The 21,613-nt window shown below is 38.2% G+C and overlaps 2 protein-coding genes across 26 annotated transcripts in view; both read left to right on the top strand.

The window, feature by feature from the left end:
* Positions 1–4,087, top strand: part of LOC121868013 (SWI/SNF-related matrix-associated actin-dependent regulator of chromatin subfamily E member 1-like) — a 70,045-nt gene extending 65,958 nt beyond the window's left edge. For all 24 annotated transcript variants that reach the window (XM_042368229.1, XM_042368233.1, XM_042368224.1 and 21 more), the window contains one exon: positions 2,649–4,087. In XM_042368229.1, the coding sequence (XP_042224163.1) occupies positions 2,649–3,256 (608 nt within the window). In that variant the 3' untranslated portion in view covers positions 3,257–4,087. The remainder of the gene's footprint in view (positions 1–2,648) is intronic.
* A 9,233-nt stretch (positions 4,088–13,320) lies between these two features.
* LOC121868014 (zinc finger protein 239-like) lies at positions 13,321–21,259 on the top strand. 2 transcript variants are annotated; one of them, XM_042368252.1, is made up of 3 exons: positions 13,321–13,365; positions 16,576–16,680; positions 19,527–21,259. In XM_042368252.1, exon 3 carries the CDS (start codon positions 19,965–19,967, stop codon positions 21,153–21,155), a length of 1,191 nt encoding a protein of 396 aa, XP_042224186.1. In that variant the 5' UTR covers positions 13,321–13,365; positions 16,576–16,680; positions 19,527–19,964; the 3' UTR covers positions 21,156–21,259. The 2 variants fall into 2 exon arrangements, with proteins under 2 accessions (XP_042224186.1, XP_042224185.1); XM_042368251.1 differs by having other exon boundaries at positions 13,326–13,387.
* The last annotated feature ends 354 nt before the right edge of the window (positions 21,260–21,613 follow it).

Below are 21,613 nucleotides of genomic sequence, written 5' to 3' on the forward strand. Positions count from 1 at the left end.
GTGGTTTTTTTATTTTTTTTTATTGGAACTTATCTTGGCTTCTATAATGGGAATCTACGGGAAACTGTGGTTTGATTTAAGAAAGATTTTCAGGAATGAAATACTTGGTAAATTGGGAAATATCTTTAAAGAATATTTATATTACCGTGGATAAAACCAATAAAAAAGAAAAGTTTTGCCAAAATATACTGTATTCTCTTAGATGGTAAGTAAATGATGGTTTGTCTCCAGCCATAATATTTAGTACTGTATGTCCCTTAATGTTGCCACCGTGGCCTGGCATATAGACACGTGTGGAAAAGGTACCACACATGCATACATATATATACATGTAAAGTGGACCAAAGGTTAAAGGCATTCAAATTTCCTGATCCACTAATATTTACATTTACAAAGAAAATTCTCACAATTAGATAATTTTGCTAGTTAATATAATTATTTTAAGTACTGTACAGTACAGAAATATCTCCGTTAGCTGGAACTCTTCAATGCCTGGAATTGAAATCGGCTTGTAATTTTACCGGGAAAGGACTCTCCTTTCTGGGTCTGTGAATCAGTTTCTGATGTTGAAAGTCAGGCACATTTTCTGAGAAAATAACAGAAAATCTCTCCAAATCTTTTTTTCCGGGTTTGGGAGCAAATTCCGAAGCTAAAATAAGGCTTACTTTCTGCGGAAAACGGCACGAATATCTTTCCAAACTTTTCTGCTCTGGCCCTTGGGACAAAGGTTCCCGGAGAATGATGAAAGATTGTATCAGGCTCCTGGGTCCCCAGTGCTGGGTGTGAAGACTGCTTAGATAATACTGCACATGGCTAATGCTGTCATGTGATCATGTGTGATGCCTGTGATAGGCTGATGCATCTCCCAGATTATCACGCCAAGGCTAGCATCAGGGCACGCTTAGTTCATTGTCCACATACAATTTGTGTTGTGCAGAACTGTATATTACTGCACCAGTACTCAATCAACCAAGAATACAGTGTTAAAGCAGTGTTAAGATGTAAACAGTGATTACATTCTGCAATTTTACTGTAATTTAACATTGTTTGTGTAAACACCGTACATACACTTCCACACATAGCAGTGGACAGTGTTTGTGTGTTGTACATTACATTACTGTACCAGGACACAATCGGCCAGGAATACAGTATTAAAGCAGTGTTAAGTTGTGTCACTCCTGATTTGCCTGTCCTTCATGGAGGGAGAGGACAGTGACAGCATCACCTGCCACAGCAGATGGTACAGGACAAAGCAGGCATTTCTATACAGTATCATCATATCACCATTTGGTCTGCCTGCATCATAAGTTTAAAGTGACAGCATCTGCTGGTGTGTTCTCTGTACATTTTATTTTGTTTATTTTTATGGTGTAATGGTTTTTGTTTACAGTATTTACAATATATTGTATGTATACAGTGGTGTTTGCGTAAATAAATACAATGCTGTGTCTGTCCGTGTTAGATGCGTATAGTAGTTTAGACTCTCAGAAAACATTCCCAGGATTGATGCATAGTTTAGAATGTTGAAAAACTTTCCCCAGAACTCAGAGACATTCCAGATATGTGCGATAGTGTCTGTCTGTGCAAGATACTTAATTCAGAATCTCGGAAACTTTTACCAGTAATTGGAAAAATTCTTAGGATATGTGATTTTTCCAGGTTTGAGAGAGTTGACTCGTTACCCGGAAGAGTTGTAGACCAATTGTTCCGACTAACGGGGATATCACTACTGTACATGTATTAACAAATCGGTTTCACATTACTATAATGTACTTTTATCATGTGGGTTATTTACATAAGAGGTTCAGTGGTGGCTGTACACCTGAGCTGTTCTAAATTCAGAAAACAGATTATCTGGTTTTAATATTATGATGAAAGTGCTTGTTTATATTTAGCTTGTTTTTTTTGTTTGTTTTTTTGAGAGGTGTTTATGATTGTATACCTGGTTTGATAAGCTCATTTTATGGGGAATGATACCCGGTAGTATTTGATGGTATTTTATTATTATTATTATTATTATTATTATTATATATATATATATATATATATATATATATATATATATATATATATATATATATATATATATATATATATATATATATATATATATATATATATATATATATATTTATATTTATATATTTATATAGTTTTCGTATAAATGAAGCTGTCATATTATGGTTACAGACAGATATTGAACAGTAAATTTAATTAAAAAAATACATTATTTATAATGTTCAATGGCTCTGCTTTGATGAAACCTGATATTTAAAGAAAGGTCAAAGAGGATTTTCTGAATTTATCTATAATTCCTGATATTTCGTACATGATAAATCATGTTGTAGAACACAACCATGGTATTGCATGGAGAGTCAAAGGTGACATAGTGGACTCTCACCAATGCATAGATCTGGTCATATAATATTCAAAGCTTCTAAATAGGTGCATTCTAGAAAAGAACTATGAAATATCGTATGCTACCTTATTTATTTTAAAGAATTACGGTAGACATTGTAAAGATATGCATTTTCTGAATTGCATATGCTATATTTTGCCCATGCTTTTATTTTTAGTTTTATAAATTTTTTCTTTGTTTTGCATGTTTATGTTTGTTCCCAGCCCTAACAATGTCCATTATTGCCTAGCTTCCACTGGTGTGACGTCTGCTGCTGCTACATCTGCACCAAATGTTCCGGTTCCTAGCAATGCCACTCCTGCTGCTCCTGCTGTTAATGGCCCGATCTCTGCTGCCCCATCCAATGCCCAACCCACAGTTAGTGGTGCCCCAGTCCAACAACCCTCAGTCCCAACTACCTCAGTTCATGCTACGCCGACACAGATAAACCCTACAGGCACTACCCATACCAATATGATCCCATCAATTCACCAAGGTCATACCCAGGTGACACCTACCAATGCTGCCCCTGTTAGTATGGTTCCCTCTAATCCACCCCAAATGGGCTCAGTCCATGCTGGCCCTCCCCAAGTGCCCCCAAGTAATGCAGCTGCTGGGAATTTGGCTCCTCCCCACCCACCCCAAATGAGCTCAGTTCATAGTGGACCTCCTCAAATGGCACCAAATAATCAAACCCCTGGAAATATGGTCCCTCCGCTCCCAGGTCATATGGGCACAGTCCATGGTGGTCCTCCCCAAATGGCCTCTGCTGGTACCCAACTAGGTAACATGGTACCCTCTCATCCTGCACCTTCCCAAGCAGTCCCTTCTCCTCAACCATCAACCCCTTCCTCTTAGTGTTTACATGCAACATGGAAGCCTAATTCTACCGGCAAAATGCTTGAGGGTTCTAGTGAAATTCCACATTTTGACCTGGAATTTGCAACAATTAAGATTGTTCACTACATATGTAGTAAGAAAATGAATAGGACAGAATGTTGTAGGTCCATTATGTATACTTTCAAGCAGTGTACCAGTGAATTAGGCTGAACTGCATGCCAGTGTGCTGGATTGATTTTTTGATTAGTCATGTTTTTAATCTTTTTCATTTCACTTTCGGACAAGTGTAGCAAATGGCGAGCTTGTATTTTTAAGGGGATAGACACTTTTCAAATTGTAAGCAGGGTAGCTTTTAACTCCCTAATTGGGTTTTAAATAAATTATCATACACCAAGTTATGTCATATCTGGAATAGAAGTTGTATTTGTGACTGAAAGACTGCCAAATTTCTCACCATTGGCTGCATTGAGAAAAAAGGTTTGGTTAATCTTATGGATGCAGGTTGTCAATAGACATTCCCAATGCTGTTATAGAGGACATCAGTTTTACAGTATGTATTTCAGTCTATTTTTATATTTTAAATTTTATCTTTGTGGTTGTCATGTGTATTATAAACAAACTGAAATACAGTATGTTGCTTTATTTGGACATGTCAGTTAGTTGACAGATAACTGTGAGGCTGGTTATTTAATGTTAAATTTAAAAGAGCATTTGTCAGTGACCCATTGAAGTAGGTGAAGCACCTAGAATATTTCCATTTTTGTAGTTTTAATATGAATAAGGTTTAGAAACTTAAGTTATGAAATGTATTTCATTATATAAATGCATTTTAATAAACCTTTTTTCTAATTAAGTTCTTCATTGTCTAAATGACAACAAACCCAGATCCATACACAGGTAATAATTAATTACTATTGTACAGTATAGTATCTCAAAAAAGTATCTGCCAAGATGGGTCCGATGACTTCCGAAATGCGACATGCAACTCGTGATGTTCCATGAGAGATGGTATGTGTGGCTCTATGGTATACTGATCCTACTTCATTTGGTAACTGAACATCATATTAATTACGCCTTAATAAATACACATTGCTCACTTATGTTAAACTCTACAAGGCAGGAATGTACATATTCCAATATCTATCATCCGTGGTCTCATAATGTTTCGCACAAGAGTGTGGACAGATACTTTTTTTGAGATACTGTTGTGATGTCCTTCCTTACTACCCATAGCATTGAGGAAAGGCAAGGTTGACAAGTAAAAATACAGAGTGAATAATCTAGGGGTTGAAATACGTGGATGCAGCAAGTAAGGAGCCCACACACAAGAATCACTGTTTTTGACAGACAAATTTAAGTGATGAAAGGAATAAGATGATTATCATGTAAACTAAGTAATTTAATAACATTTATATAAAGTATTGATTAAAGTTAGTTAATTAGGTACATTAAGTAACAAGTAAAATACAAAATATGCAATTATCAAAACAAAAGTGACAACTATGCATCTACCAAAACACATCACCCAATTATTCTACTTTAAACATTAAATACACCTATTATATACAACAACACAAAAACCTGATAGAAATGGCAGCTCAGGTAGCAAGTCTAGGTTGTGATGGCGAACCACAAGGAACCAGGGATTAACGCCGTAGTCCACTACCATCAAACCATCACGACACCATCAGCAGTAGTCCTTAATATAATTCGTCGTCCACACCCCAGGAGACGAGGAACACCGTAGGCTGCAGAGAAGAGACTTGGCTTACCAGGCAGACACACTTGCCTCAGTCTCATAGTCAGATGGGAAACTGGTTCTGAAACGGTGCTCACTGAGGTCGAGTAGATTAATGAAGCAGTTTCTTCTCTTGGTGTCAAGGTGGACCAAGTGATGGTTATGGTGGTACAGTGAGGAAGGGACAGTCTTCACACTGTACATATATGTAATTGTAAATAATTCTCTATAATAAGTATTAGAATATTAAGTATTATATATTCTTATAATCCTGGTTATTCCGACGAACAAACAAAATAAATATTCTTATGCCGAGGCATAATTTGGTCTAATAGTTTTTGTGAACTAGGTGTTTTAATTATTTTCTATTTCAAGCAGCAGTAATTTTGGTGGAGTCCCCCCCTCCCCCCCGGTTAGGAGGTTAGGTTAGGTAATTTGCGAGGGAAAACGTCATAGAAGAAAAGTGCCTTGAAATTGTCTAAACTATCGGAAAAACACATTACTCAATTCGAGAGCCGTGGTTGGTCGAAACTACAAATTGACCAAACACAATTATAGGCCTAATTTATAGTTCAGAAGATAATTAAAATTAAGCCTAAGGCCACTACACACGCTAAAATTTTCACTCCAGATTAACTGGGCAGATCAAAACTGTACAGTTAATCCGGAGCGATATCTGTCGGTGACAGAAAAGTTAACTGTCTGTACTGATTTGAACTGTGCAGTTAAACTGGAGCATGTGGAGGCATTTCCAAAAATTTGCTCAGTCTACATGTAATGTCTGTGTCGGCAGGAAATCGGACATGCGGAACTACTCGAGAGTTTGTAGTAGAATTTATTGAGTTTTATCGAAGCCATGAATGTCTATGGAAAATTAAAAGCAAAAGCTACAATGACAGAAATAAGAAAACATCAGCTTACAAAAAACTTGTTGAAAAGGCATAAGAAATGGATCAGGTGGCAGAGCGAGATCCAATCGTGAAGAAAAGAACAACCTGGGAAGTGCATACTGGGAAGAATTGAAGAAACAGTCAGAATCAAAGAAGTCTGGGGCAGGTACTGACAACATCTATACTCCTCGGCTATGGTATTTCAACCTACTGAACTATTTATTGGACCAAGAGACTGTGTGCATCAACTTCTAACTTCGACAACTTTGAAAATCAGGAGCCTGAAGTAAGCTAAACATTTTGTTGACTATCTACTGTTTTAATCATTGATAATAATAACAATACATCACATTATATGTAAATGTGTAGGTAGCTAGCAAATTCATAACTTGTGTCTTCCCACTCAACACACACAAACTTACATAGCCAAGCAAGCAAAAGAATATGCAAATAATTGTCACAGAAACAGAACATCCACCACAGCATAATACAGAAAATGTTCTATACAGTATACTAACTCAAGATATCCGAGGCTCTGTCTGCATTCTGGTGCCATTCCATTCTCCCTTCCTTGTTGAAGTAATTATAAAATGCTTCTCGAATCTGAGTTGCATCTCCAGAATCCCGGCTGTGACTTTGATTCAGATCAAATAAATTACTTTAATGTGTTCTTACACCCAGAGAATTTGTACCAGTGGCGAAGAGGATAAAAGTAAAAATTATCGTCTTCTTGATCCAAACAGTCTGGTGGTGTGTAATGATTAGGAGTACCGGTAGTTTTTCATAAGGAATTATGCAAGATGCAGCATGCAATAACAACACTGGTAATGTTAGATGGTTGCAAGTTTATTTTTGTATGAAAAATTCTGAATCGTGCTGCCAGTATGCCAAATATGTTTTCAACAACTGTACGAGCTGTAGATAGCCTATATTGTACAGTAATTAAATACTCTGTGCTCGTCGGTCACGTCTCTTAGGCTAAATGGTTTGATAAGATCCTAATGTAGAGCAAAAGCTTCTCCACTAATGAATACAAACGGAAGCTCAATATCAGTATTATCAATTTTTTTCAGCCGGTGGAATATTTAAGCTACAGTAGTCAAGTTTATCATTGAATTCGGTATAATCTAATACTCCACCATCAGAAACACCCATTTATGCCAAAATCACACAAAATAAATTCGTAATTTGCATTTGCCATTGCCATGATACCCTTTGTAATTATAATAGAAGGAGCCGCTTCCAGTTGGCAGAGTGACCTGCATGTTTCCCAGACAGTCCGGAAAGTTCCATTTCTCATCAAATTGTTTGGCAATGTATTTCCATTCTTGCTCAGATGTAGGGGACTGAAATAAGAGATATATAATGCATGAATATTTGAAATATAACCATTACAGATAGTAATATGCAAAGTCGTGTGTGGTGTAATGCACTGCTTGCTTCCTTTCGCTTTCAGCTACCGCCGTTGGCTAGCCCTCGTGGCAAACAGAAGCAACTCGCATAAGTCTTCCCCTGCCAGTACACAGCCTCTTTACCATCAAGACTCCTGCTGTGCCTCCCCGTGGCAACACACGGTAACTGGGTGCCTAGTGAATCAACCTATAGGCACATATACTTATTTTACAATACACAAGGCACCAGCTGGTCACTTAGTTCCTGACTCCCCCGCTTGGCTGCTTGATGCGCTGCGTATACCCATGGAGAAACCTAATTAGTCAGATAGGCATGAAGGATGGGGTACTATGGGGAGAGACAGCCTGTCAACAAGGAAGAGACCTTTACCTTTGACCCGAGTGACCACTGCCCGTGACCCCACTTGGACTTACCTAATCTTAGTTAATTCCCAAGTGACCCACTGCCAAGTGACTCACACAAGTTAAAATGTTTATATTGTTGACTATTTATACTTATTGGGCTGATACATTTTCATAGTTACTTATTCTTAGGTGATGAAACAGTAACGAATTCTGTCTCACGATTGTTCCTTTATTAATAAATAATGGTTGCCCCTCGTGTAACGAGGATGCCCGGTCCAAGGGCCACCTAGGTGTGAATTTATTTAAGGTGTAGAAGCTGTTGCCAACACAACAACCACACTGAGTTAATGAGTTGCGTGTCAAGGAATAGTCCAAGAAGACCGGACAACTCGCCAACTGCACTGGCTAACCATTCCCGGAATACGATCCGCAAATCGATTAACATCCAGGTTCCCAATTACTGCTGGGTAGACAGAGGCAAATGGCTTAGAGAAACTTGCCCATAGTTTCACCCTGCCTAGGGATCAAACCCGGGATCGCTCACTTGCGAGGTGAGCATGCTGATCATTACACCACATAAGCTGGCTGCATCTACCTGAACTATGGGCCACATTAAATAGAATTTCTCAATCACTCCACAGGCTGCACAAAGAAATGGTTCGGGCCCCAGGCTGCGGGTTGCCCATGCCTGCACAATGCAATGGTATGCATCTCGTAATGGAACCCTATAGAATTCATAGTTAACTTTATGCATTTGCAACATGCAACGAATATGCCTCTGAAGATGTCTTGAATAAAGACGAAAGCTAAGGTGCTCCGTTGTTTCCCTTTTCCCGTGTGATTTTATCAAGATCTGGCATTTAATGCATTTTTTTGTATCCGACATGAATACCTGGTAGAAAATAATGTATACAGAATATTTTAAGTATTACAAGAGGTATCCAGAACCCAAAACATGCTTTTACAGTTTCAGTGCAACTACTTATTGAAAACTGCACATCATATCCAATTTTTTATAGTGGTGTTATGAATGCCCAAACCTGTTTATCTTAAGAATTCTATTTTTGTTAAATTTGCTTATTTGGGGCTTGGGCCAGATTTTCTGGGTTTAGGACCACTGTGCAACACAGTGTGATGCAAAATGCCTCTTTTCTTGGAGGAAAGTGCCCAGTGGATGTGTGCTGTCTTGCTGCTTCCATAGAAAATGGTCCGTATCGCAAAACCCAAGTAATGATCATTTGAAAATTATTTCCACCCTCTACTATAAATTGACCATTTTTTTTTTTTTTTTTACAGGATTAACCCACCAGAGCACAGGTCAATGACCCACATCAGAGCCTGGGGGCGAAAATGTAATAGTAATAAAGGACTATAAATAAACTTTTTACTTTACTTTTATCCTCTTCACCACTGATCGGCTCATTAGCCACTTGGGCGATCAGTCACGTCTCTGTTATGCACTGTTGGCAAGTACTGGGCATGCACTGGTTCCTGAATGTATCTGAACCTGCACCAGTGCTTGTCAAGTCTGGTCTTGAAAGAGCTCACACTCGGTGCCATCACAACACACTGGCAGATTGTTCCAAGAGTTCACAACTTTCACTCCAAAAAAGTTACCCCTCACAGTTTTCTGGGCTTGCTGCTTCTTCAACCTTGAGCTGTGACCCCTTGTGGGGAGAGCATCTGCCAGCTCCAGGTAAGGACACTTGACTGAGTAGTGCCCTTTGAGATGTTTATACACCTCAATTAGGTCTCCCCTTGCCCGTCTGTAGTGTAACACTCGCCTTGCCCGCGGTGCCCACCATCTCTGTGTGGATGTCGGTCACACTAGAATAACCCGTTATAGTACATCCTGCTTTCCTCACACAGCCAAACTGTGGAATGCTCTGCCTTCTTCTGTGTTTCCATACTCATACAATCTATCTCACTTCAAAAAGCTGGTTTTCCAGCATCTTCTTGGTGTAGATTAATATAATCGTTTTCTTTTCTATTTTTAATTTCTTTTTACTCTTATTTTTTTCACTCCCTATAAAGACCTGTGCCCAGGTGGGCCATTCCCTGTATTAAAAAAAAAAAAATTGCAGGCACTCTAATCTCTCTGGGTAGCTGAGGTGCTTAACTGCAGGCACCAGCCTGATGGTGCTCCTTTGGACATTTTCAATCTACTGACAGTCCCTAGCATATCTCGCGGACCAGATGGGGGTGACAGTACTCCAGGCGGGGAAGCAACTCACTCTTGAAGATTGTTACGATATCTGAACGACCTTCTTATACAGTAAGACCTTATAATTTAGTTGCCTGATAACACCTTCTTTCACAATGGCCCGAGAACTTCAGCTCACTGTCTACATACACAGCTAGGTCCTTTTCACATTCAGTCTCAATTAATGCAGTCCCTTCGTCCCATTAGGACATGATATGCCTCCTTACCGTTGGTACGTCCCAGGTGCAGCCTCTTACACTTCGTGACATCAAATCTTAGCAGCCATTTCTTTAACCATTCTTGAAGCCAGTGCTGGATTTAGACCTGTGGAGGCCCATTGGCAGCCTCTTTGTGGAGGCCCCCCTCATTATAACTACCCAAGAGGGTGGGGGGGCGAGTGAAGTGAGCCTAAACATCTGGGAGTTCCAAGGGGCGCTGTAAGCCCCCCAGGAAAATTTTGAAATTTGAGCACTTCTTTGGAGAATTTTGAAGCCATATGCAGTTATATTGAGGAAATTAGAACATTGAGAAATATTTAATTAACTGTATATTTATTGATAGTGTACAAATTCCCAACACACACACACACACACAAAAGTGATAGATAAACTTGAATTTTAAAGAATGAAAATAAAAATAATCCAAATGAATAAACAAATAAATAAAATATTGTAATATGTGGAGGCCCCTGGGCAGCTGCCCACTTTGCCCACTCCTGAATCCGGCCCTGCTTGAAGCTCACAGAGGTCTTTCTGCAACACTTCGCAGCCTGCTTGGTTCTTAATTTCCCTAAATAACTTGGCATCATCTGCAAACATTTGTATCGGAATGTACAGCTCCTGGCATGTCATTTATAAAGCAAACAAACAACAGCGGGCCCAATACACTACCCTGTGGTACCCCGCTTGTCATAGGTATACGTGGTAATTTCATGCCATTAATCACGACACGCTGCTTGCGATCAGGGAGGAAGTCTCCGACCAACGCTAGGACACTTCCCTGAATCCCGTACCCTTCCAGTTTAATTTTCAGCCTTTCGTGGGGTACGCTGTCGAAAGCCTTGGCAAAATGCTGGGACGGCATAAATCCGTGTTGGCAATCCTTTACAAGGCTGTTTTGTAGTAGACGTTCCATCATGGCAGCTCTTATAATGCTCTCAAGTACTTTATATATTATGCTGGTCAGGCTCACTGGTCTATAATTATTCGTGGAGTGACGATCGCCCTTCTTGAAAATAGGACTCGCATTAGCAATTTTAAAGAGTGGAATGTTATCTGTACTAAATGCATAAATTAAAGCCTCATATAACTAAATGAACAGTCAACATTGACAGAAATAGGTGTACGACTTACTTCTCCTTATCTTTCGGAAATCGAAAGAAAGGAGTTCCCAGAGCAATTGCTTTCTGCACTGCCTGCACCGTACCAGGGCCCCATTGGAACTTCTATAAAGAAATGCACACAACAAAAGAAAATTGTGATTTTGACGAATTTTTCCTCCTCCCTTTATTCCATGCTTGGTAATTATTTAGTTTGCTTGTACAGTATATCGTGGCACAAGGCGCCCACACACTATCATATATGTTTTGTCAAACATGATGTTTGATCATGCATCATACATCGCCACACTTTACAACTTGAATGAGCAAACTTCAGTTGGCGTCTGGTACCCGCTGCCTCAACACTGGGTGACAGCATGAGTAAGGAGGCAGCCTGTATTGCTATTATACTTGCTCTTGAAACAGAGACTTTAAAGAAAAAACGAAAAAGAAAATTATGGGTGAAGGAATGGCACAGAGAAAGACCCAAATTGTCTTACGACTCCTTATTAAAGGAGCTAGTGGTGTCACCTCCAAGATTATAAGAACTTTTTGAGAATGGATAATGTAACTTTCGTTGGACTGTTGGAGAAAGTATGGCCATAAAAAAAAGAGGACTATCTTGAGAGATACCATACCAGCAAGTCAGACTCTAGTACACTGCAGTTCCTAGCATTACCACACACTATCCAACATGTTTGACATACGTCATGTTGGACGAGAAAATATCAAACTTGTTGGTCATACCTTCAAACTTGACAACACACTTTCAAATTGTATGATCGAATACCATGCTTGACAAACATATTTGATAGTGTGTGGGCGCCTTCACTCTTGATTTTTTTTATTGTTCTACATTATAATTATTATTATTATTATATTTTATATTTTTTTAAATTTTATAATTAAATTTTTTATTAATTACTATTATTATTATTAAAATATTTTTGCCCCCAGGCCCCGATGTGGGTCTGTGGGGTTCAGGATGTTTGGTTCACACTCAGGATGGGATGGAGAAAGGAAACTCACAATGTGCTCTCTGTATACATGTTGTATTGGATGTACAATGCAGCTTGGTGCTGGGAAGGCAGCATGGTTACAAGCGTGATGTAGAGAGAGCTGGTTGGTGAGGGTGCTCAGAGGAGGACCAGCCTGTGGGTCGCCATGCCCGCCGGCGGGAGCGAGGGCCGCCAGGCAGCGGCGGAGGAGGAGGAGGTGTTGCTGGCTGGTTGGTGTAGGTAGAAAGAGACAGGTCACCACGAGGTCAGGTCTTAAATAGCGAGGGGTAGGCGTGGCTTAGTAGTTGACCCCCGCTCCGTGATGTATGGCGGCGCTGGTTGACCTAGACCACGAGGCACACACTGTGGAATTCGTGGGGTCGGCTACGCAGCGACAAACAGCGTTTGTAGGGGAGAAATCCACTACAGGTCAATGACTTGTGCCCTGGTGGGCTAATCCCGTAAGAAAAAAATATCTATCCTTCTCTAGTACAGTATATAGAGAATCCTTCCCTTGTCCCCAGTGTTGTGCCTTCAGATGTGATATAGAAATAAATGGACCCCTTTCATTTCTTGATATGTTTATCATGAGAAATGAATACAACTATAAATTCAAGGTGTACAGAAAGACGAGACAGGTAGACAGTTTTATACAGTTCTTAAAGAACTGAGAAGAATTTATACAAATTGGGTGACCTTATATAGTTTATAGTCAGGTGAATAACATGAGACCCATTATTTACCTTCCCTACCATGTTGAAACACTGCTTATTTCCAGTGGTACGTGAGCAATAAAACGTAATATTTAAAATATTTAACAAATAAGGTAACGCGATAACTCTCAGTAATATGTCAAAGGTTCGAGCCTCGTTTGGACACACGTGAGAAGAGTGTTGTCCAGTGTGACCCTCACTACCAAACACCACAGGTTCCCGGTTCCCGGTTTCCTCCTGTACTAACACTGGATAGACCGCCGAAACGGCTAGTAAGCTGATAAGTGGCGAATATGATTACAACATGGGAAGAATTTACTAGATACTACTATTAGTTCAATGATGGTGCATTTAATTACTAATTATATTTTAACAATTAAAACATAAACAACAGATGAATTATGTACAGTTGTAAAAAAAACTCTGATTATGTTTAATACAACTGTCAGCCCGTGGTGGTGATTGGTCGGCTGGTGTCACGTGACCCGCCATCACAACAAGGGCTGCCATGTGTGTTTGTTGACATATAATTGTGGGTGTTGCACATTTATCTCACTTCCTCTCGCTTTGTAAATCTTCCCAAGTTGATTTTTATATATTCTAGGTGTTTAGTAATGCTATAGTCTGACTTGGGGGGGAGGTGTGTAGTCAGTAGGGTGGAGTTTGTGTCAGTAAGGAGGTTGAGTGAGAGAGGTGCGGTAATTTACTGTAGTAGGACAGGGTTTTTGTGCCTCTGGTGCTTGATTGTTAATTATGTATAATACCTGTACACTAGTTACCTATATTACATTCGGTATACTTGTTGTATGTTGTATTATTGTATTTACAGATATCTCAGCGCAACAGTTTAATCTTCACTTGTAGCTCTGGGCAGTAGACATACATATCCTACCACACAACACCACACATCATCCTACCACTGGTTATAGGCATGGCCGGACTTATTTTCTTTCATAAGTGAGCAGATCTCTTATATCTTTGCACCTTGATAATGAAGATCTGTATCATTATTTATGTCCGTCATGGGATATATAATGTCATATGCACATCTTTTTGAACAGGTAGAGTGAGCCATCCAAACCTAGCCCAGCCTAACCTTAGCTTAATTAACTAAATTGTATTGGAATATAATTTGGTTTTGTTGTTTTAAATGATAAATTGTTTGTGCAGTTTTCATAAAAATATGAGAATTGGTAAATACAAACTTGAAATCATTATGTGATTAAACATCAGCACAATTAGACTTCAATTTTAGGCATTTGTGAAAAAAACATATCGTGGGACTAATTGAACCACAGTACTTATCATCATAATTACATCCATATCAGCTGTAAGTTTAGCTAAGTACGGTATATTGACTAGACGGACTTATTTATCAAAAGAATTAATGGCCATTTATTTACATTTTTCAAAGTAACCTGACAGTTAATGTTAGGGGGAGCAAAAATATATAAATTTTAACACATCAGAAAACGAATTTGGAGTCACAATACGTCTATGATAAATCTCAGTTGGGAAAGACTGAGCATGATGAAGTATTGCAGTTTATCCATACAGTAAGGAGACAACTTGAACTAAGTAACCTCTCCCAACAAATTCCATTTTTTTAGGTTAGGATTTTTGGTTTTGGTGTAGGATTTGGACTCAAGTTTGAAGATAAGATTAAAGTTTTGAGCTAGAAGCCTGCCTTGTATTTAGAGTTTACAGTGCTGTTGCCTTTAGTGTGCAAATATTAGTCGACCATTTTATCGCTCAGTTCATCGGTAAACTCTATACTGTAGTAGTATGGCACTGTATACATAAGTCGTTCATAACTCACTGGACTATCAGTTTGTTCTTAGAGTTCACTGATGACACCCAAAAAATTTAATTTATTTAAAAACAAATTAATGGAGCCACTTTGCTTGAAATTGAATTACAGATAATTCTTAAGTTAGTGATGTCATGAGAATATCATGGCTCTTTTATACCTACATCAGGATGTCTTACATTTTGATGCCATAGGTATTTTGCATGTAATTGTAATTAAAGCTTCATTCATATTCTTCAATATTGATCGTTGAACATTTCATCTCATCGGAGATTTAGAATGTCATTCTCTTCTCTTCTTTGTCATGGTTGTTAACTCTGTATGTTACACACAGGCAATCCTTGATTTTTTAGCATCCGGCAAATGAATTCAGTATCCGTTCATACGGGCTTTATACTTTTTGACCATGTTTCAGCTTTCAAACATTCATTCCACTCATACAAACTCAGCCATTTTTAACATAATCATCATTGATCAGTGAAATGCAGGAATTCTGTACATGAATGTGGGAAAACATATCAGCAGCTTTGTTTTTTACAGGTGCTGTACCAATATCAGTGTTTTTAATATCAATTAAATCATTTATGTTAATATAATTGTCTTTATTAATGTTTTTACAGTATTTAGAAAATGTGGTTTTTACTTGCTGAGGACCAATTAATTATTTATACAATACCATTGTTTCAATGGGATTATTGATCTGGTTTATAAACACATTTTCAGGAACACATAAGCTTGTAAATCAAGGACTACCTTTATATATCTTTTCATGAAATGAGCTCCATAATTATCAAGTACAGTATGTGTATTTTTAGTACTGTATCAAAACACTGTACTGTACAGGTATCCCTTGCTGAAAGAATGGGTTAGGTTCCTGGAAAACCATTCGTTAATTGAATTTTCATAAAGTATCTCAAATAACAACAAATGGAAAAAGTAGGGTTCAGTTCCCCAACAAAAGAAAACCACCAATACAATAACCCAAAATCATTAAATCAGTTGATGAACAATAAACAACCTACTTAACTAATAAAAAATAGTACCCATCTACAGTCACCTCTCAATTTACACGGATTTAGGTTGCACATATTTTAAATAATACTAGGAGTAAATGAATACCTATTGTTAAAATAACACAATTTTTTTTAAACAGCACGGGTTTGAAAAGAGTGCCATTGCGCCAGGCAGCGTAGTTCATTACCTCATTGCTTTCCTACTTTACGAAAAATTCAAAAGTACGGTAGCATCACCTGCTCTGTCATCTGATTCAGATGACTCCCTTCCCCAGTACCCCCCACCTCTGCTCCACCACTACCAGTTCCCACACGCTTTGAAGAACCAAATTAGATTTTTATTTGAATTGGCAAATTTGGGATTTGGCATGTCTTGGTCAACCACCTCAGGTGCCATCACTGGCACATTTACCTAAGGTTGCCAACCCTTGCTCTACAGTATCTATTGTCACAATGTGGAGTGCCAGGGACAACAGTGCAGGTCCTCTTCATTTAACAATGGTTTTGTGTTCCTGAAAACCTATCGTTAAGCAAAAGGAGGGATAACAAGGAATAATATCCGTGGAGATGCCAATAAGTCTGGACTTTGGCAGTTTCTGTTTATAAAAAACTGACAACTAATACTGATTAATTTTCCTGTTATATATATTTGCACGTATGTATAACAGTATCAAAATGATGTTATCATAGAAAATCAGGAATATATGTGGTTGAGGGACTGGGCACTATTGGAGGGAAGCCCTGGGAGGGCTGTCTAAGGAATGGGGCCCCTCAGAAGCTAGAGTTGGCCTTGGCCCCAAAGAAGTTGTATTTTATTAAGAGAATAGTCTACTTATGGGCTCTGCTAAAATTGACATTTCAAGATCATATTTTTTAATGCTATGCAATCTTTTGCAGAGACAATGTGACCTATTGCTGAGAATCACATGCAGCGATCTTTTACTCTTTGAGGAAGGTCTCTTATTGGAGGCTTCTGAAGATGCCTAAAGCAGAAGAGGATCTGTAAGTGCTGTACACTGCCTGTAATTGTGTTTTATTGGTTTCAAGTATGTACAGTGATAGCAAATATTGTAGAACACTGAGCACTGAAATAACCTATTACTGTAGTTGGTTATTGCATTTATCTTGTCCTGTCTTGTTAATGGTAAATCCAAAGTAATCTGGACTAGCTGGGAGAAGGTCTATGTGAAGTATTTCCAAGGGCATGTACTGTATACATTTATAGTCATATTTACAAACATTTGCAATATTTTGTTGTATCAGTGTTGCACCAAGTATAAAAAACGAATAGAAATCCATTAACATAACTTGATAATAGATGAGAACTTCAAATCTTTTAGCTGACCTGTTTCACCCTCTAGGGCTATTTTGAAACTAAGTACTGTTTCCACTTCCACAGCATTTTTTCATCGACTGAAGAAACAAGAATACACCTAATAGGTTGTTCTAAACTAAAGAACAAAAATAAAATAATTGTGACTGCCTTCACTAGATACAATTTCTTAACACCAGTACAAGGGTAGGCAGGTCGTCTTTCATTACTTCAGGGAGTTGAGATCCTGCCTTGCTAACTGTTCCCACCTGTGGGTTGGCAATAAGATGGGCATCCAGTCATAAAACTTTGCCCCAACATACCTAATGGCAACCTGGACACCAGAGCTGTATTCTTCCCCTGGTCCCTGCAGCAATTTTGTATGGGCTGGTGCACTGCCTGTACAGAGGGTACTGGCACTTCCACTTGACAGTATTGGAGCCCAAACTCAAGGTTTTTTTTTTTTTTACGGGGATTAGTCCCACCCGGGCACAGGTCATTGACCCACATCAGCGCCTGGGGGGCGAAAATATTATAATAATAATAATAATAATAATAATAACTATTATTATTATTATAATAATTCATAAAGATTAATAACAAAATACTAAAGATACAAATAAAATACTAAAAATAATAATAATAACCATAAATACTGTAAATACAAAAACAAAAAAATAAATCAAGAATGAGAAACGATTTTTTTTTTTACGGGGATTAGCCCACCTGGGCACAGGTCACTGACCCACATCAGGGCCTGGGAGGCGAAAATGTAATAATAATAATAATAATAATTCATAGTAAATAAAATTTATAATAAAAAGTCATGGTGGGTCACCCTGAGGTCACTGGACTGCTTTTACTGGCATCAGTTTTGCAAGATGCCAGTATTGTACCTGGATTTGTAGGGGTGTGGGGAGGGGGTGTATCCTGTTCTGGTTGTTGGAAGCATGCCTCAGTTCAGCTCATCCCGAAGAAGGGTGACCATTCGAATCCCTCTAACTATCGCCCCATTGCCTTAACTTCATCCCTCTATAAGATTTTTGAAACTCTTAAACTCTCATTTTCTCTGTCACCTTGAAAGCCTTTCTCTTTGGTCGGATCACCAATATGGCTTTTGCCAGGCGAGATCTACTGGTGATCTGCTCTCTTACTGTACCCAGCATTGGTCATCCTCTCTTAGGGATTATGGGGAAACTTTCGTCATGGCCCTCGACATCTCCAAAGCATTTGACAGGGTATGGTACAAGTCTCTGCTTTCTAAACTTCCCTCTTATGGTGTCTCCTACTTTGTTCTCTAATTTCTAGCTTCCTCGAGAACTGATCCATGGCAGTTGTTGTCGAGGGATCGATATCTCGCTCTTTCTCTACCAAAAGTGGTGTCCCACAGGGTTCTGTTCTTTTACCTACTCTCTTCCTTCTCTTTATCATTGATTTACTTCACACTACGACTAATTCTATCCATTCTTACGCTGATGATTCTACTCTTCACTTTTCTTCACATTTTTCCCTTCCCCTAATCCTCAAACTAGATCTGTTTCTAGAGCTGATATCATCTCATCTATCAATGTGGATCAGTGCAGCATCTCCGATTGGGGAGGCAGAAACTTGGTTAAATTCAATCTTAATGAAACACAGGACAGTGGACCCTCCATTAACGAGCGGTTCAATTTACGAGATTTCAGTTAACGAGTTGCCTCCAGTAAGGACTTTCAGTTCTATTAACGAGTACAAATTCTATTAATGGCGGGACCACTTTATTTACCAATTACACTTTCCAAATTAGATGATCTCCCACCAATCTCATTTCAGGGTGCAATCATTCTGTCAAATTCTAAAATAGATATGCTAGGCCTCACCATTTCCTCTCATATGTCATGGAAGCCACACATCCACAACATTGCTAAAGCTGCCTCCCGAGCAGTTGCTTCAAGTTTATAAGGGATTCATTCATCCTAACTTGGAGTACTGCTCTCATATCTTTAGGTACATTGATTTACCATGTTTATGTGATACAGTACTGTAATAGACAAAGGCAAATGGCAGTGAAAACTTCTCATGCTTGTGGCTGTTACCCCAAATTTATAAGACATAACAAAGGGGTTAAACATATGTACATTGGATATATTGGTAGTGAGAAAATACACGTTAATAAGAGTATCTGGATATGTTTGTATGATCAAATGATTTTGTAGAATATTATGGAATTTCTCTCTCCATTATATGTATAGCTTATACTTGGTGTGAACCTGAACACAAGGGGTAGTAGACTGATTTTCTGGAAACTTACCAGGGATATTGATCTTTCCAGCAGCCCAAATGACTTGATAATTTGATGCCATAATTTTAACCTGAATGTTGATGTGTTTCAGGAAAATATCTTTTGTTTAACAAAAGTTCAGCACAAACAAGTCTTTACTGTATTACTATACTTCATAAGTGGTATTGTTATATTTTCTACTACATACCTTTCATTTCTGTGGATTTGGTTATAAATACTACTGTATAGTATTTAATACCCATTCTCATGTTCCAGGCTCTTCTGTGGAGGCAAACTCATTGTGCTGAAAATATTGTTTTAATGGTTAATTAATGTGTTTACCATTGACAAAGAAAACTGCCAAATTCACTTGCAGCAAAGTTGAAATTATTCCTTTGAAGCATTGCCAAGGAACTGTTGTACTGTAGTACTGTATAGTGTTTCATATTTTTAGAAAAAGAGTAAAGTATTTAGTGTACATATATATTTATGGAACATTAGTTGAAAGAAATTTAATATTATTATATGTGACTCCCCCATTTTGATACCATTTAGCATTTTAAAAACCTCACCTGAATCACAAACATGTAAAAATAAGATAATTATTGTGTCAGCAAACTTTGATAAGGAAATGTATTTGTTTAGTTAACGGATCATGAAATCTGTTGAAAGGAAACAGAAAGTGCTTCATTTTAACACCCTGTGAATAACAAAATGGAGAATTTGGATATGAATAATGCACCGGAAAAGTTTGTTATCAAACAGTTCCTTAACATGCATGTAATTCTGCATAATGGTAGTGAGTATTTTCAGTGTGGGGATTGTGGTGAATTAATTGCAGAAAAAGATAATTTGCAGGCACATATGCTCTTGCACACTAGTGAGAAAAAGAACGTGTGCAACTCATGTGGGAAGCAGTTCACACGTAAAAGTGACTTAAGTAGACACCATCTGATACACAGCGGTGAGAAGAAATGTAAGTGTAATGAATGTGGAAAGCTGTTTACCCGCACTAGTGATTTAAACAGACACATACTAATGCATAGTGGTGAAAAGAAGCATTTATGTAATGAGTGTGGCAAACGATTTACCCGCAAAAGTGACCTCAACAGACACATTCTTGTACATAACAGTGATAAAAGATGTGAATGTGAAGAATGCGGTAAATTTTTTAGTCAGGAGGATAGCCTGAAAATACACATGCTCGTGCATACAGAAACAAAGACATTTCAGTGTGAGGAGTGTGGTGAACTGTTCAGAGATAGCAGTAGTCTAAAAGTACATAAGTTTTTGCACACTGGGGAGAAGCCACATAAGTGCAGCGAGTGTGAAAAACAGTTCACACGTAAAAGCGATCTAAATAGACATTCGCTGGTGCACAGTGGTGAGAAAAAATTTAAATGCAATGAGTGTGATAAGCAGTTTATCTTTAAAAATGAACTTAATAGCCACATGCTTGTGCATTGTGCTGAAAGAGAATACAAGTGTGAAGAGTGTAGTAAACGTTTCGTTTGTAACTCCAAGTTGAAAAGGCACATGCTCGTACACACTGGGGAGCGAAACTACAAATGTGATTTATGTGAGAAACGATTCAATTGCAATTCAAAACTCAAGAGACACATGTTGATCCACAGTGGAGAGAAGAACTATAAATGTGAAGAGTGCGGCAAACGATTTAGTTGTAATTCCAAGCTGAAGAGACATGTGTTTGTGCACAGAGGTGACAAACCTTACAAGGCAAGGGGAAAGAAATTTTGTGATAACTTTTCTCCTAACTGTTCATTCATAATGCCAGAAACAGTTAATGAAGTATTTGTCATGCCAGAAACAATTAATTCTGAAGTTTTTGTAAAGAAAGAGAAATTAGATGACTGTGTATTTGTGAATAAAATGGAGTTTCATTAGGTATAGTACCAGTTGCTTGCAAAAAAAAAAATAATGGAAATACTGTACAGTACCGAATGAGGATGTTTGAAAAGTAAAGGCAGTTCAGAGATGAAACACTTGACCAGAAGATCATTAACTTTAGATTTCATCATTTGTGAACGTTGTACCCCTTGTGTTGCAACACAGTCTTGCAACTTTAATGTTTTTGATATTGTTGTGATAGAAGCTCTTTAGTTGCTATGTAAGCCACAGTTTCATCACTGTTGGACCTTGTGATCTATAACAAATATCTCCCTCAGTGTACAGTAGATTTCAGCCTCATATATTACTCACATTTTTAATCTCTCTAAAGGAGAATGTCTGTGCTTGAAGATTTGTCATTGATTACAAGGTCTAAGCAGCAGTGCATTTTGGCTTACATGCAAACTAAAAGATTTAGACCAAGACAGCATTGCAAAAATTGTCAGTCATTAGAA

Source organism: Homarus americanus, unplaced genomic scaffold (assembly GCF_018991925.1).
Source record: "Homarus americanus isolate GMGI-L3 unplaced genomic scaffold, GMGI_Hamer_2.0 scaffold37032, whole genome shotgun sequence".
Taxonomy (NCBI): domain Eukaryota; kingdom Metazoa; phylum Arthropoda; class Malacostraca; order Decapoda; family Nephropidae; genus Homarus; species Homarus americanus.